The 17,565-nt window shown below is 38.7% G+C and overlaps 2 protein-coding genes across 2 annotated transcripts in view; one reads left to right on the top strand and one right to left on the bottom strand.

Moving 5' to 3' along the window:
• Positions 1-17,263, top strand: part of LOC105282071 (prolyl 4-hydroxylase subunit alpha-2) — an 81,547-nt gene extending 64,284 nt beyond the window's left edge. Inside the window, exons 4-11 of the mRNA XM_011343779.3 lie at positions 10,972-11,294; positions 12,004-12,171; positions 12,303-12,475; positions 12,777-13,043; positions 13,188-13,412; positions 13,497-13,562; positions 13,635-13,800; positions 14,075-17,263. Of these exons, the coding sequence (XP_011342081.1) occupies positions 10,972-11,294; positions 12,004-12,171; positions 12,303-12,475; positions 12,777-13,043; positions 13,188-13,412; positions 13,497-13,562; positions 13,635-13,800; positions 14,075-14,169 (1,483 nt within the window). The 3' untranslated portion in view covers positions 14,170-17,263. The remainder of the gene's footprint in view (positions 1-10,971; positions 11,295-12,003; positions 12,172-12,302; positions 12,476-12,776; positions 13,044-13,187; positions 13,413-13,496; positions 13,563-13,634; positions 13,801-14,074) is intronic.
• On the bottom strand, positions 749-6,904 carry LOC105282070 (probable helicase with zinc finger domain). Its single transcript, XM_011343778.3, has 6 exons — positions 5,228-6,904; positions 4,064-4,731; positions 3,042-3,737; positions 2,438-2,953; positions 1,854-2,134; positions 749-1,771 (listed from the first exon to the last, which is right to left on the bottom strand). Exons 1-6 carry the CDS (start codon positions 5,448-5,450, stop codon positions 1,414-1,416), a joined length of 2,742 nt encoding a protein of 913 aa, XP_011342080.1. The 5' UTR covers positions 5,451-6,904; the 3' UTR covers positions 749-1,413.
• Positions 17,264-17,565: the final 302 nt, after the last annotated feature.

Raw genomic sequence — 17,565 nt, forward strand, 5'->3', positions numbered from 1 at the left:
ATAATCCTGACTTTTTTTAATACGCTTTTTCAGATTCTTTTATCATTCAAGATTACTGCAGAACGCTTTAAAAACGCAAAAGAATAGGTATTGACTATTATTAATAACATTAATTATTAGTAGAATAAAAAAATTAGTAGAATTGTATTAAAATAGAATCGATATAACCATTTTAATCATTTTAAGTACTAATGTTAATTGTAATTTAATAATTATAATTAACTCTTTTAAATTTGTAATTTGTATTTCCAACGTTCGTTCGGAAAATTCTTCAATTAGTATCAACATAAGTATATTGTGTGAGGTAATATAGAGCTTAGAGCAGCAGGTCGGATCGGGAGACGACGCACGGTATAGAATTACGTATCGAATATTTGTGGAAGCAGCATCGAACATGCATAGTACGTGCCTGCGTGTACACGCGATCTACGTGCTTTGCCTTTAGGCACTAGACAATGCCTAGGACGCGTATTAGCGATGTACCTGTCGCCGTCGTGACCTGATATATCATCTCCTCGTGTAACGTCGCGTTATTAGTACGAAAATTAATACGCGAAACTTCGGCTGCTATTATTATTAGCATAATCGTCGTATACATGCGTGCGCGAATGCGTATCTTCGCATAGTTCGAATTTTGTGTGAATATGAGGAAATTGAATGATGAAAAATTAGGATAACACTTTTTTAAGTTTTTTTTATGAAATTATGTTTTTATTTCTTTTCTCTTCTCTAAATAAGTAAGATTATATAAAATATATATTTTTTATTAAGAAAATTGCCGTCTTACAATTGAGTATTGAATGCGAAGAAAGTTTTTAAAGTTGCTAAATACAATTACTCTACTACGGAACATTCTGTACATACGTGTATACTTGTGCTTGACAAATCATGTCTGTGTCAGTCAAACGTCGAAGGAACATTTTAAAACACTCAAACAAATCATCAATCGTCAAATAGATCCAAAATATGACTTACATATTTTCTAGAAAATTTATATACATAAATAGATAACTTACTGTATCCAATAAAAATGAAAAATTCATAGTCTCTTATAAATGGCTACTCATATCCATGTACAAACTATATATTTATATATATATATATATAAATAATTACAGATAATTACAATATTATCTTTTTAATGGACTTACGTAGGTTATACCGCAGATTATTAAATGAAAATTTGAGAAATTATAGATATCACTTGCAAGTTTGATGTAGTTTCTTGTTCGATTTTTAAAAAAACCAAAAATAATTGTCTGTCAATGGAAAAAAAACAAAAACAAAATAATAGTAGTTCAAAACTTCTCGATATACTATGTAATGATTCCATCTCAGAATCCCGGCATAATAAAATTTGTTTTGGACCTCGTAGCTTTGTTCTTTATTTATACATTGGCGAGGAAAATATATTTATCCAGAAAATTGATTGTTGCGAAAAAATATTGGGTATGTAACTGGCACTGCAACATATGTGACAATACACGGATGTATTCTTCTGGGAATGAATTCTTGCGCGAGTGGATTCAAGCGCGAGATTCGAAGTTCCGGAACCAGATTCAAGTGGTTCTGCAGCTCTACTCGGTCCATTCCGTACAGATCGGCCTCTTCTAGATATTTATTCCAATATTGTTTACAGGAGCCTATTGTGAGTAAAGCCACCGGATCGCCAACGACCGCGACGTGACACTTTGCTCTTGTCAGAGCGGTATTTAGTAGTCGTGGATTCGTCAGGAAACCGTAGTCTTTAATTTTCGTCTCGGCAGACGATCTGTAAAATCCAAAGTTTTCGTTCACATTATATTTAAATATCACCTAAAATTTGATAACATCATTCGTAATAATATTCATACCTGCAACAGTTTTGCGTTCGAACTGTACTGATGAAAATGACGGTAAACTGTTTGCCTTGGACATTCAATACTCTCTCGACGGACACATCAGAGAGTCCCCGGTTGCGCAATTCGATTCGCAATCGTTGTACTTGTTCAGCATAATATGACAAGACTCCGATAGATTCTTCGTTATACGGGCCCCATTGCTGTGTCGGCCATGCCTTCTTCAATTCTAGTACGCGATCTGCCAGTACTTGCGCTTCTGTCGTATGGTAGTATCCCGGAGTAGAATGTAATCCCTATCAGTCAGAAATTGATCTCAATGTTTTCTAAATCGTAAAGCGCCCGATTGAAGAGTTTGATGCAAAAGGATTCATAATTCTAATTGTCTAATCTCTCAGGAATGATATCTGATTTGAAAAATTGTCTTGAATCTCATCATCAGTATAAATCATAATTTATAATTATTAAATAATTAATTAAATAATTTAAGAATAATTAAATTGAGAAGATAAAACGAAAAATACTTTCCTTTCTTTTTGAACGCACCAAACTCCTCAATTTTACGCGATCAGTGATGTATTTAATTAACATTTTTATACCTGCTGTTCCTGGCCGCGAACAGCGTAAAAGGTCAACGTGTTCAAGGTAGGATGTTTCATCAGTTCTTTGTTAGCCGGTTTAACTATCCCGTCGTAAAACATCTGAGACGTGTATCTGATTATGTCCTTATGTGCTCGATAGTTCTGACACAAATGTATTCGACAAGGATGTTCCCGCGGGTAAAACTCGTACAATCTTTCCAGGAGACTAACGTCTAATCGCAGATCTTTTGCCAATACACTATAGATCTCTGGCGCGAGTTGCATCTGATCACCTGCTAGAATCAAACGGGTGTCCCGATTTGCCAGGGTCAGGGCAATCAGTACTTCGCACTCAAAGGCCTGGGCTGCCTCATCGATGATTATATGAGTTAGCGACAGATTTAGATTGGCCAGACAGCTGGAAGTTGTTAAAGTGGTCACTATTAAGCCGCAATCTTGCAAGTCTTCCTCGACCGGGTCGCGAAAACGACCGTGTTCGTCCTTCAGGCAGTACTCCTGTACCACTGGATGCACCTAAATTGTAGAAGTAAACCAATCATCGTCACTAAGAGATACAATTCTCCCTTAATGCTCGAAAGACTTGACGATATTCTTGACCTACCGTGTTTAAAGCACGCAATTTGTAATATATCCTAACGGGCTTAAATCTGAGGCACTTCTGCTTCTTATACCAGTCATTGAAGAACTCTTTGATGTAAAGATCGGCAGCGCTGTTGCTATGTGTGCATAGAAGTATCCGATTCCTCGGATCCTGGCTGAGCACGCGTAGCACGTGCGCTAAAGTGAACGTTTTGCCTGTGCCAAAAGGACCCAGCAAGAGAATCGGTGGCGGTGATGACATTTTAGTTGTCAGCGTTAACGCAGTGACCGCTTGCTTTTGCTCTTGATTCAGCACTGGATCCAGACATAAATTAGAAAAGATATTAAAACTGTCGGCGTCGATTTGTAGAAAGTGGCTAATTTGATCGATCTGACGATATTTATCGTTGAGGAACACCAAGTCCATGTTCTCGAAGCTATCCACTGCCAAATGCCATTCGCAGAAGCTCAGACGATTTAACATGAAGCGTATTTCTACTTCATGGTCGCTATTATCCTGCAGGTCCCAATAGCTCACGCATGGTGCGCTCAGTCTTATAAACACGCTATGTGTAGATATGTCTTCGATGTGAGCTTCGAAGATTACCTCTTTCTCTTCGGACGTAGGTTCTTTCCATTTGAGTAGAACGCTGTTGCAGCTGCGCTGCAGGAGCCTGCCGCTCTGTGTATCCTCGGTGTTATCGCGACAAATTGGGAGCTGCGATGTCAAGAAATTTCACGCGTTGGCTACAAGCGGGAGAGAGAAAAAATGACGGATCCTTATTTGGTCTTAAAAGGGAGGAAGTGAATATAATTGAGCAAAAACTAGGCCAACTATTTATAATAAAACTAACTGGAAGTTAGACGAGATACAACAAGATACACATAAAGATATTTAGAAAAAATATATATATACGATATTGCATTACATGCATATAGGATCGAAGCAAAATTTGTGCGACGAACGTACAAATGATCGACACGATGCACAATATCGAGGTGGAGACAGGGAGCGCAAATAAAAGAATTTCTTAAGGATCGCACCTGAGCAAAGAGTTCACCAGGCGGCGTATATTTTGCAATGGTAGAGCCATCGCTGGTCGTCAGTACGTAATGCGACAGCAGACGTATCATCGAGATCTGATTGTATCTCGAAAGCTGTTCATGCCTAGCGATCTCCTCGAGGGTAATCACTTCGTGCATACGACCTCGATAGTTTCGCGGTGTTAACTGATCGTCCGAGAGCGTGTCCTGGGTGAGAAAGAAGTTTTGCTGGTTGGGATAAGGATAGATCTTTGACAACATGATCTCCCTTGGATTCGCATGCGGCATGAATGGCGAATAGAATGCCAGCGGATTGCTCCATGTCGGTGGAATCTGCGATAGCTGATAATCCGTGGCCGTTTGGATCCGCGCATAATCGTTAATCGGCAGATAGTCCGCACAGATCCTCTGCAGGAACACCGGACAACGCCGGAAGCCGAAGATCACGTTCTGTCGATACGTGCCATGACGATGAGCGGCAAACGCGATCCTCAGGGAATACCGTCTTTCTTTCGATGAACTTAAGTCGTTCGGTGAGGTGCGAGGATCATGCCATTCCTGGCCATTCGTAACTCCAATCTCGGTGCCGTTTGCGAATACGGATTTGAGCACGAAGTTAGAACGATAATCGTCCGATATCAAAGCCACATTCCGTAACCGCTTGTCTCCTTTGGGATTCAAAATTTATGGGGACAATAAGGAGTGACTCGAGGTGGCTTAAAGTAATCATATCATATCACGTCATTCTTGTTGAAATTTAATTTTACTACCGTTGCATTACTTGTCCTTTATCTATATTAAATGTAGATAAATATGTAATTTTTGATCAATCGTAAATGCGCAAAGAGAGAGAGCATTAATTATGCAGCTCGTTTGAGAATTGGAGACGAAAATGTTTCGATATCAATTACAAGAGACTTCTAATTCAGTATCACAAAATTAGAAAATTGTAATATTCCGACTTGTTCTCCGAATGTTTCTTACGTGTTTATGAATTCATCCTCGCGAATACGAGAGAACGGGCAGTTATTTCGAATGTTATTTACTGGCGCAGTTTTGTTGACCGATGTCTCGTGGCATCGTCGGCCCGACATTATACACGTGACATTGTTTTCGTTTACGGAACAACAAGATCGCGCAATGAGAGAAGCGCCGTTCACTTACCTGTGGTGATGATCGTAAAGTGCCACTCGTAAGCGCCATTTTTACCGACGACCCTACAATTGACTCTGCCATTCACCCAAATGTACACATCCGGCTGCCTCTCGCACACGAGAATCGCGTCCGGCTCGGCAGATTTAAACCAGCCATGCCGCACCCGCTCGGGGAAGTCCGTGAGATACGGAGCGTTGCTGGTCTCATTCCGACGGAGCATCGTAGTCGCCATGATGGGCGCTCGCGGTCGACTCGGGACAGATTCACAGCGTACAATCAGAACTGTTGTACCGAACGATTACATAATTCTTGACTCAACATGCGGCTCACAACTTCCCGAGGCCTGTCGCGCGAAACGAAAACCGGCGCACCAGTACCGTCCTGGTCATCGCTCCTGACCATCCACTTGCCGCGACATGTCTGACCGACGACGGCGGCGATACGCGCCATCACACTGCTGCGCATGCGCACATGCGCATTACCGCACGCTGCAAACTACACCACTGCCTTTATCGACTGCAGGCAACGGGAACAATTTCCCTCTGCAGCTCTGCACAAAAGCCCGGAGTGGAGTCGGTGCCTCGCCGAGTTTAATCCGATTCCACATTTTGGAGTTAACTTCGCGCAATGTTTTTGCGGCAAACCTCCGCATAGTTTCCTGAGATGATAGATGATTACAATTAGCGCATTGTAGTTTAGGTCTTGCCGTGTATGTTCTTTTTTATTTTCTCTGTGTTTGTGTATTTATTATATTTATTTTCTCAATTTTCCTACAATTTGTTCTTCATACTTTCTCACAAATAAATTATTGTACGTAAAACGTTTACTTAGTAGAGCGAAAAAATGATTGTAGAATTATCTCCAGAGACTAAATAGGGAGTTTCGCAGGAGAATGTTGAAATTAAAGTTTACGAATGATTTTTTTCTGAACATTTCGCAACTTCTTGCTGTTGGAAAGCTTCAACGTGATGCAGAGCTGCAGAGGGAAAACAACTCCGCATAGCAGTAAACTTTCATGCAAATCCCCGTGGTTTCGCGGAACCACCGGAAGTGACTAAATGACGATCGCCATTATCCGTGCGAAGGTTTCCTCGAGAGCGATTGAAGTGGTGCAAAAGAGGGGCTGAAGGATAAAAGTGACAAGTTGATAGTATTCTCCATCGCGTCGCATGATGGGTTGAAAGCTTTTCAACTGGCGATTACTTTGCATATGATCCAGTGATGGATTCAACAAATGCGAGGCCATGAGTGCAAACGATATACAAATACATGGAACTGATGCTCACACTCTGATTAGAGATAAAGACAATTTAATAGTGTCATTAACACTTTGTTTGTAATCGTTAATAAACAATAAGCGTAGAATATGTTCAACATACAACTGCGAATTACAGAGTGGAAGTAATAATAGCGAATGTCACAAGAATATGAAAACCAAAATGCCAAAAAAAATTGAAAAACCGAAAAAATAAAATCTCTACAATAAAAAATGGCCACATGGTAGTCATTTTCGCGAATGCTTTCAATGACGCATTGCCATTTTTGTATGAAAAACGTATCCTAAAGCGAGATCCGCCACTGTCTCGCGCGGCTGCATTGTTCCGTATTGAGTCCCCTATGCACCAAATTCCATTTACGTGGATGACGGCGGATGGAGAAAAACACCCGGGAGCGTTATGGAAACTGACCGGGGGCGGCGGCGGCAGCAGCAGTAGCGACGGCAAATACAGCACAAAGTGCGCTTGTTGTTCATGAAAAATGAGAAAGAAGAAATTAAAGTACTTGCAGAGGCGAAGGTAGGAAGAGATCCTCCTCTCTCTGATACAACAGCACTGTGGAGACTACGCGGTAGTCCCTTTGCGGTGAATTTACCTGAAAGTATGTAATATTTTAATAATTACGTCAAAATGTTTACGTGCTCCGTCTCAGGTGTCTTCGTGGAGCACTGATGAGGATGATGTAAATCCCGCGCAGTGGCTGAAAATTCAGAGATATTTTTCCATTCGAGCTGCTCATCCTGCATTTGCATTGTCGCCCATGGAACTCACGAGCGCATGTTGAAAGAATCTTTTATCAAAACTGGAAGCATTCGGCCGAAGCTACCCCATGTATCGCAGCGCGATTCAAACGTGGGGACACCCACGTTATGGATGTGGCATCGACTGAAGGGAGACGAAAGCGAAAACCACGAGAGGCAGCGGGACTGATCATCTTTTCGAGATGCAGACCGCGCGTATCGTTAATTAAAATCTGTCATCAGCGATGCGCGCGGCGCGCACTGCGAAAACGGCTGACACGACAGCTCGCGAAAACGGGCGAAAAATCGCGCTAACGAGACGGCTTTCGTTATTGGCTCGGAGCCGCGATACAAAGAACTATCGTTATCGAGACCTGCCCTGTCTTTCGCACGATGCGCCGCGCGTGAACACACGTAGGGTTCCCATGTCGCTTTTAATAAAGCCCTTCGCGCCGTATCGACGTATCATTTAGCGCGTAACGTTCTCTTTGTAACGAGTTCTCTTGAATCGCAGCGTCGCGCGAATCGAGCGTGTGAGATGTGCTTTGAGAACTTCTTCGAAGCAACAAAGACGCTTCGTTAATATCACGACGGTGTCATGACAACTCGTCCACTGATTGAAAGGATAAATTCTATCCTTACTATATCGTCACTCCTCATATGCAGAAAATATTCTGGTTACTTGAAGGACCATTAGAGGATCATATTACATTGTTCTACTTTATTAAGGCATAAAATCTAAAATTTACTTAATTTGCTAATTTTGTTTTAGTTTATTTGTATGTAGCTCAGCAATTTCAGCGTCAATATCTTATGGAATAATTATCATATCTTTCAGAAAACGAAAGCTTTACGTATTTTTCACGATTTTATTGGACACTTACGCTTGTTCTTAAACTCATGTTGATTTATCACGACACAATTAGACAATTGTAATGTGACTACGACTTGGACATAAGATTCATCAAGAAACGTCCGGATATTGACGGATCATGTTTATTCTGGCTAGACTTGTAACGAGTACCGACGAGTGCGAGTGCAAAGTACTCGCTCGCAATTCGTAGCAGCTGCGAATGTCAGGTGTGAGGCACATCGTAGAGGTGAGAGAGAGAGAGAGAGAGAGAGAGAAAAGTGTTCGAAGTCATGCGCACCTGCCGCGTTTATTTCCGTAATTTATATGGCGCCTCGTCATATACCTTGCTAACGATCGACCTATCGCGGCACCATACATATGGTGGTAATTGTTTTTTGTTTTGTGTTCACTTGCGATTGGATTCATAGTCTTGTAAAATTTCTGTTCTAGATCTAAGAAGCAGGATGGAATGAAAATTTATATCTTTGTCCTGATGTAATACGATTGAGAAAAACGTGCGCTTTGTATAACTGTATTTAAAAAAACCAAAGAATTGTTTAAGTAAGCTTTAGTTAATCTATGTTATTTTTGATGTTTCAAATTGTTGAAATTTGACCCATTTAGCGTTGAATTGTACAATCATCGTGAATACCGCAATCGGAAAACTGAGCAAATTGATAAAATAAATTTATTTAATTGGAACGACTGATCCAATTACATGAGAGACGAATTTATCGATATTGATTTGCGTGAATACGCAGGTTATTTATATCAAACATAAATTTATCTTATTCTATTCCTGCTATTAAGTTAGCATTTTCGTCATTTATGTATCGTAAATGTATACGGTTTCCAAATTTTTCATATTTTTTATTCATAATTTTTTTACTAATTTAACTAATTTAAAACAAAGCTTTTTTATTCAGAAAAATTCGAAATTTAACGTGAAACTTATCTTGATATTCCTTTGCATTTTTGATCTATATTTTAAAAATGTTTATTTCTTAAAGAAATCAGAAAAAATTATTTTTTAGATTTGCTCTTTTCAGGCGCAAAATGATCATAAAGTAGAAAAATATTCCAAGATATTCCTGATCACTGTATACTTTTTAATTGTACTTTCCTAGGAAGAAAAGTCATTAATTTTGCTGGTTCTTTCGTAAGAAAGTTGACTTATATCTTTTACGTGGTGACCGATGCACTTCCATCGCACTTTAACACGAACGTTGGGAATATCTTGGTCCTCAACAGACCTTCGTTTTTAGCGGGAAAAAGTGTCGTCTCGGTTATATATTAGAGAACGAATCGACGGAAACGTCTACTCCGGAGAGATTCGCGATGTGAGATAGGTCCTTCCTCTTTCTCTTTCTCTCTCTCTCGAAGGAGATCCCTCTCTCGTCGTGGAGTGCCGTGCAACATCGAGGACAATGGTATCACCAGATGTCGGAAACGTCTCTGTCGTTCACCGCGTAGTTGATATCACGATGAAATCACGCCCCGATTGTAATTGGACGACAGAGTCGCGCGGAACGTGCTCTATCTCTCTCGCAGATAAGGAGTTATCGTTGCCACGTTTCGTCGGTGAAACTTCAAACTACTTAACGATCGCGCGGATACCGTATTATTAATAGAGGAACCGAGCGAAATGATCAAACGAGATAAATTTTTCTAATGATTGCTTCAAATGTGAATTAATTTTATTATCTCTGATGATTGTATTTTCAGTCACATTTAATCGACTGTATACATATCTGGTTTTCTGCATTCTTGTTTCTCCGGATTCTTGAAATATTTAAAGAATTTTAAATATATACGAAAAAACTCAGAAAACATTTATGCTCGCGACCAAGCTACCTTCAGTCTTCATTTGTCATATATCTTGTATATATTTAATTCGCAATTAAGTTTATATACGTATTGTGAAAATAACGTTCAAACAAATAATTTGTTTAGCGATATATAAATATAAAATTAATTAATTTTTTTTTAAGCTCGAACGAACTGAATTGTCAGTTTAATATGTATATCATATGTCACAAAATAAAGTTTTCGAGAATTAAGCGAATCAAACGGAGTAAAACGCCGTTAGTTTCGTGAAAAATAACATATATTACTACGGCATAAATTATTCAGAGTCATGGAAGATCGTGACAAGCATTCGCAACGCGAATGCGTCCGCGAGTGCTCGCCTATGAATTCCACGCTATTTAGAGATTGATTCAGCTGAAATTCGCACGTCGTGACACTTCTTGCGATGTAGCTAACGTGACGCGAATTGTGCAAAGAGAGACTGAATAATCTAGGCAGACTTCAACCGTCTAATAAATAATTTCATGCCATTAGATTCTCTGCGAGTTGTTTGATTGAATTTAGATGTAATGCTTTTACCTAACTATAAACGACAACCTATCAGATAATACTAGTGATTTCCAATTCGATTGTCCTAGTTAATCGCTTTACTAAACCACATAATTTATATAATAAATATTTTTAAAATGATTTTATCTCAAAAGTAATTAATCGTACTAAAGTTATATAGTTTTAAATAATTAAATACTTTTAAATTGATATTACATGCCAATCGCTTTACTAAACCACATAATTTATATAATGAATATGCTTAAAATAATTTTATCCCAAAAGTAATTAATTGTACTAAAGTTATATAGTTTTAAATAATTAAATACTTTTAAATTGATATTACATGCCAATTACTTTTGATCAATATAAATTACAATGATCTTTTGTCGGCTTAAGTATTTTTAACGTATTTACCGTGTTTTTATCAAATTGCGAACTATTTTCTACTTTGGATTGAGACGGAGTAAACGAATGACTTAGCTATTGCAACTTTCCCAATCAGTTGAAAATATTTCCTTTTAGAAACGTGGAGGATTATGCGAGAGAGCACGAGGAAGCATCCAGAAACATTCAGCAGTATTTATCGAATCCCATAAATGCGTATCTGCTGGTGAAACGGTTGACCACCGACTGGAAAAAAGTCGAGGAACTGATAACCGAAGATGTGGGCAAGTCCTTCGTCGCGAACATCACGAATTCCAGAAGTGATCTAAAATTTCCGACCGACGAGGATCTCAACGGTGCTGCAGTCGCTTTGATGAGGCTGCAAGACACGTACAAGCTCGAAACCGCGCAAGTTGCAAGAGGCGTTCTGAATGGGGTGCAATACAGTACTGGACTGACTGGTATGTACAAAACGTTCGATTTTATAAACTTGTACGAGTTAATTCATGTGTGTCACAGACACACATGTGTTCTTTTGTAATTATCATTTGTAATCAAAAGTGAATTTATATCAGATAAATGGTTTTAAATGTGAAATATAAGAATGAATTTTCTTCTTTAAGAAGATTTAGGTTTTTATATAAATGTTTAAGAACTATCCCTTATTTTGTTAACAATATTCTCACCATTTTAACAATAATCTCCTTTTATACAAGGATACGTTCCTTATGTTAGAGGAAAGTAATTTACTTTAATAAGTCAAGAGCAAAACACTCATTTAGTGTGCGCCACATAATAATAAATTATATTATTATTGCCGTACGCTCTATACAGTATAGAAAGGATTCATAATAGCCGGGAGTTTTTCGCAATAAAGAAAAGTAAAGTAGCGCTTTGCGATTCGCAGGAAGAAAATTAATTAACGAACTAACTCTTGCAGCATTAGTATGCCATGGCTCGCGCTACTGTGCACTTTCTGTTAAGAGTTGGAGAGAAAGAAATCCGATAAAATGTATTCTGGACTATCTCATGAAAGACATTTAACGAGATAAATATATATTTATGAAAATAATAAAAATTTTATAAACGTTGTCTTCTATTTTTATTATTTGTCTACTTTTTCGCTTTTTTACATCATTTTCTGTTATATACAAAACTCTCATGTTTCAGCGGGTGATTGTTTCGAATTGGGCCGACAATCATATCACAATCGCGATTACTATCACACGGTGTTGTGGATGCAGGAAGCCATGGACCGACTGCAGGAAGAACAAAACGCCACCACCACGTCCAAGCCTGATATCTTGGAATATTTGGCATTTTCGATATACATGCAAGGTATCGAGTAAACGCCAAGTAAATGTTGTGAATGCCCATCGTGTGTCACAAGAAGACAGAAAAGTTATTCAGGAAATTTTTCTTTTGCATTTTTCTAGTAATCAGATATGTTATTTTGTCTTTACTACCAGGTAACGTTGCCCGCGCATTGAGCATGACGAACGAATTGCTAGAATTGGTGCCGACGCACGAGAGAGCTCTGGGAAATCGTGCATATTATCAGAAGGAGATTCAAAGCAAGGCTAGTCAATCGAAGAAGAAGCGAGGTGAGGACGGACAGGACGATACAGCGATACCCGAACAGGTAAGCTCAGCGATAATTAGGACTCACCACTTGTATTTCGTTATAAACAATATCAAATATTATTAGGTATAAGTGTAATAATTTTGTATTAAAAGTAATGAGAGCCACATGACACTTGACGATTTCACTGATCGTCGAATCTATTGTAACGCAAATTATTATTTATATTTCACGATTACTGCAAGCGGGATGAATAAAGAGCCCCGAACTTTTGGTCGGCCATTATTTTTGAAAGACGTGAAAGCTCGGGAAGTAATCCTGTTTGCGCGACCGTCCATAAAGTTCGTTATCGCGTTTGCAGAACTTTACTGTCGCCGAGGAGAGGGTGAAAACGTGGGAGGAAATGACGGAGAGGGAGAGATACGAAATGCTTTGTCGCGGCGAAGTATCTATTCCGCTGGAGGTGGAGAAGAATCTCAAGTGTCGTTACGTCGACCGTGGAATTCCCTTCCTGAAAATCGCGCCGTTTAAGGAGGAGGAGGCGTATCTGGATCCCCGGATAGTTGTTTATCACAACGCGATCTATGATGAGGAAATCGAGACGATCAAGCGAATGGCTCAACCCAGGGTAAATAATCAAGCTATTGCGTGTCACGAAAATTATCGCCGCTGAAATGAGTGGCGTTTTAGTAGTCCGGATTTATTATTATGTGTGCTTCGGCACACCAAATCGTAAAGATTCTCGGAAATAATTGTAACTACGTGTTTACAGTTTAAGCGCGCCACGGTACAGAATTACAAGACGGGTGCCTTAGAGATAGCGAATTACAGAATCAGCAAGAGCGCGTGGCTTCAGGAACACGAGCACAAGCACGTAGCGGCGGTGAGCAAACGCGTAGAACATATGACGAGTATGTCCGTCGAGACAGCCGAAGAGCTCCAAGTTGTCAATTACGGCATTGGCGGTCACTACGAACCGCACTTTGACTTTGCCAGGGTAAGTCGTATTCAGGAAGCATAATTACATAATTATCGATTTTTTCTTATTAATTATTTAATTATTTACTTTCTTTTTACGCAGAAAGAAGAAACGAATGCATTCAAGAGCCTTGGGACTGGCAATCGAATCGCTACGGTTCTATACTACGTAAGTGCTGATGCAATTTGTTGCGAGCTGACGCAACTCGAAACGCAATAAATGTTGTCTTGTTTTTCGCAGATGAGCGACGTTGAGCAAGGCGGTGGTACCGTATTCACCGCCATCAACATATCGCTTTGGCCGAAAAAAGGTAGCGCGGCGTTTTGGTATAATCTTAAACCTAATGGCGAGGGCGATTTTAAAACCAGACACGCGGCTTGTCCAGTACTTACAGGATCGAAATGGGGTATGTTGTTATATGTAAAATATTTATTTTTCTTTTCTCGAACTTTTGTTATTTCATGTTATCGCACATTACCTTTAACTTAAATCATATATAGTCTTCTATTAATTAATTTGTTTAATTGTTAATATCATTAATGTTGTGCGATTTTTAACACTATTAGGCGTAATTTTATTGATGTCATACATCAATAAATAAATACTTAATTATATGAGTAAATTATTAAAAGATCGCGTGATTTAATATTTCACTAATTTTGCAAATTCATTACTTTTAGTGGCAAACAAATGGCTGCATGAAAGAGGCCAGGAGTTTCATAGACCCTGCACGTTGGAAAACCAAGCGACGGACGAGGTGGACATTAGGCACTGAAAAGAGTACTCTATGACTTCAATCGCAACTGCGACGGAGGATAAATAGAAGAAGCGCGCGTATATACTAAGAAATATATTGGACTTCTCTACTCTGACGAATAAAGAGACGTTTTACTCTCGAAACAGCGATCTCCGCAAGAAGGCACGCGGTACAGACTGTCGTTTAGGAACGAATGTGGAAATGTCTCGGGCCGCGTGCAAAAAGCGACAGTGCAATTTAGCGTATATTAAGTAAGCCGTGAGGGAGATCGCTGCTCGTTCATTTTCGAGAACGTCACCGGCACAATTCGCGTAATTTAACATCCACACGGCAGGCTATAAGATTACGATCTTTCTTGCTGATTTCACTGTGGAACACGATCCCTCGCATTACGACAGCAATTAATGTATCCTTAATCGAGGTACTCAGCCGCAAGCGAAAACCGGTGAAAAGCGGCGGAGACTATCCGGACGAGATGAGAGATTAATCGGCCGCTTTATTTCCCGTACGCTTTTCCCTTTGACCCTTTGAAACGAGCTTAGTAAAACAGAGATGGCCACGGCTGCGCGAGGCGCGTACGAACAAAGTTACTCTTTACGATCGTGGATTTTACGCGCGTTTTGTTTTTCGTCTGATTCGACGCTGCGCGACATCTTGCAGTTTGCGACTATACGGCAAACGTAACGCGGTGATATTTAGCGCTGCTGCGCGAGGTTGTTGTGGCGAGTATAAAGTGGTGAATGAAAGAACAGGTCGTAACTTTTGCTTTTAAACGGGAAGTAAGAGCAGAGAAAAAGAGCACTGTGCGCGTACGTATACCAGTTTATTGCATCCACAGTTCGCATCGTTCGAAAGAGCTTCTCGCGGCAGAAACAAGACTTGTTGTAATAACCGATCAGCCTCGCTCATTAACGCGTTACGTTAATTGTTTCTACGAGGGTAACCGATGCACTAAGATATTACTATACGTCATAGCCAAAGCAATAATAAATTGCGCACATTCTGGCCAGTCTCCTCTTATCGTAGAATATAGTGTGATGTAGAAGAACGCGATGTAACTTATTAGCTCGTAGATTTAATTGTAACTCAAGCGTAATCGTTAACGCGACCCTCACAAGTGGGGAAAGTCGCATCTCGATTTTGATATTATCGTGCAATAACGAGACATTTCCGTCGGGATGTATTTCGGCAGAGAACGTTCTCTCGTGACGGACCGTTCTTGTCGGCTGGCTGTAAATAACGATGATTCCCAATGCATCGTTTAATCTTCCCGATTGGACCAGGCTCTGTATACGAATTGTTTGTAAAGCGATAAACGATATTGTTCCATGACATCGCTGCGTTCTTTAAGACAGTAATGTAAGAACAAGCAGTGCGGTAACGTATTCTAGATTGCTGCATCGCGGCGAAATTTAAATCCTGGACTCGAGTTCATGATAAAAAAATTCTTCTGAGAAGTAAAATTAGTAGACTTGTGCCACACAAGCTAAGAAAACAACAAAAGCACGCTATGATTATTGCAACATCATTCGAACGAATAACAGAAAATCCAGATTCGTGAAATCAATTGTCGTTAGACAACAGCGAGGGCTGGTTTTGAAAATCGCCAGCGTCAATCGCCGGACAAAGCAGGATAGTTAAAAAGCAGGCACATGATTTTCTGAACGCAGGAAAGGAAGATAATGAGATATTAATTTGTTTCCACGATTCGAAAAGCATCATTCATTACGAATTCCTTTCGGAAGGTTGCACTGCCACTATCCAGTATTATTTGAGTACTATGGAGTATTAGAGTATGCTAGAAAATCGTTACAACTAAGCCCCAGATTATAAAGAATCGGGAAGCTGATACTTGTTGCTTGATAAATCACCAGTTTACGATACCATCGCTGTACGTACATTTTGGGCTGAAAAACAAATGTGTGTTTTAAACTAACCACCGTATTCGCCAGATTTATTATCGTGCGACTATCTTCTGTTCAAGACAATTATAGGCAAAAGTGTTACAAAATGTTTAGTAGCAGTACACAAAATAGAATAACAAATATGATCAAGGATATTAATAAAAGTGACATGAATGCATCTATCCATTAATTGCAGCGTACCGAATATCTTATTGATGTAAAAATGAATTATATACCACCAGTATGTCGTTTTCAGCAAAATAAATAATATTTTCTTTTTTTAAATTAGTTTCTTTTTCAATCTGTTGGGTATAATCGAAATATCAAGGACAGATATATGCAAATACTGGCAATATATCGATCAATTTAACAAAATTGTCGCTTTTATGTTATTATATAATTGTGTCATCCTTATTGTAAACGTATGAAACTTGAAGAACTTATATCTTTTTTGTCAAATTTTTATGATACTATGTCCTTTTAATAAAATGATTTATTTAAATTTTATATGCGAACGCATTTATTGTGGGCTAATATTAGTTTCCGCACGAACTTGATTATTTTTTAGTAAATAAAACATGCGCGAGACGTAAGGTTGATTCGTAAATTCTGTGCATATTAAGAACTATTGTATTTTATTCTAGAAAAATGTTGTTGCGCTTTGTATAAGTTAGAATATTTTAATATCACATTATTTCACGTGTTTTACATATTTATTTTTAAAACTGGTTCGTTTTGATTTGTGACGTAGAGATACGTGCGCTAAATAAATAATAACTGAAATCGAACTTAAAGTTTAATTATGAAATACATGTATTTTAAAAAATACTAATTGGCAAAGATCTGTAACTAAAGCTATATACCACACATTAGTTAGAAAAACTTCTATAAAATATTATTTTATAACAATAATTTTTCATTACTTTATGGAGAGAGCGAATATTATGTCACATAATGTCACTAGAACTGTTACTATGAATAAATGGAGGATGAATAACATTAAGAATGCAAACCGAATCAATTCTAACAGCCTTGTGCGAGCGACTGATACCTATATCTAATTGTGATTACTATCGTTTTGTTAAAACAAAGAAAGTAAATAAAATGAGATGTATCACATAAATGCCTGTGACATTCCACTGAAGTATGTCGTTGCCATTTATTGTTATTAAACTTTGTACCATCAAATAATCTAAAATAGATATTTCTAAAGAAAATTCCAATATTAATCATGATAAATGTGTTCAATTTTAAATTACCCGAAAACTTCCATTATTTGTAAAAAGTATATGTTTCTTATTTATATTCGTACATTTTGACTATTCATCCAGCGCCAACATTAATACGTGTTTTGTATCATTAAAGGCTAGTTGTTCCAACTTTCTGGTTGTAAGCTAACTAACCGCGTTAATTCACATATCTGTCTCTGTTTTCTCTTCAAAAGAAACAAAGCCAAATGACATGTTTAACTGTTATTTAGCTTACCAAGAAGTAGGAACAATCGGCCTTA

Source organism: Ooceraea biroi, chromosome 7 (genome assembly GCF_003672135.1).
Source record: "Ooceraea biroi isolate clonal line C1 chromosome 7, Obir_v5.4, whole genome shotgun sequence".
Lineage (NCBI taxonomy): Eukaryota > Metazoa > Arthropoda > Insecta > Hymenoptera > Formicidae > Ooceraea > Ooceraea biroi.

Excerpts from the sequence above, each read along its gene's own strand:
- LOC105282070 (XM_011343778.3), bottom strand. The coding sequence starts at position 5,450 with ATGGCGACTACGATGCTCCGTCGGAATGAGACCAGCAACGCTCCGTAT. Across the intron at positions 2,135-2,437 it reads TTCGCGGCCAGGAACAGCAG|GGATTACATTCTACTCCGGG; the intron begins GTATAAAAATGT and ends TCTGACTGATAG. Across the intron at positions 1,772-1,853 it reads CGAACGCAAAACTGTTGCAG|ATCGTCTGCCGAGACGAAAA; the intron begins GTATGAATATTA and ends TGGATTTTACAG.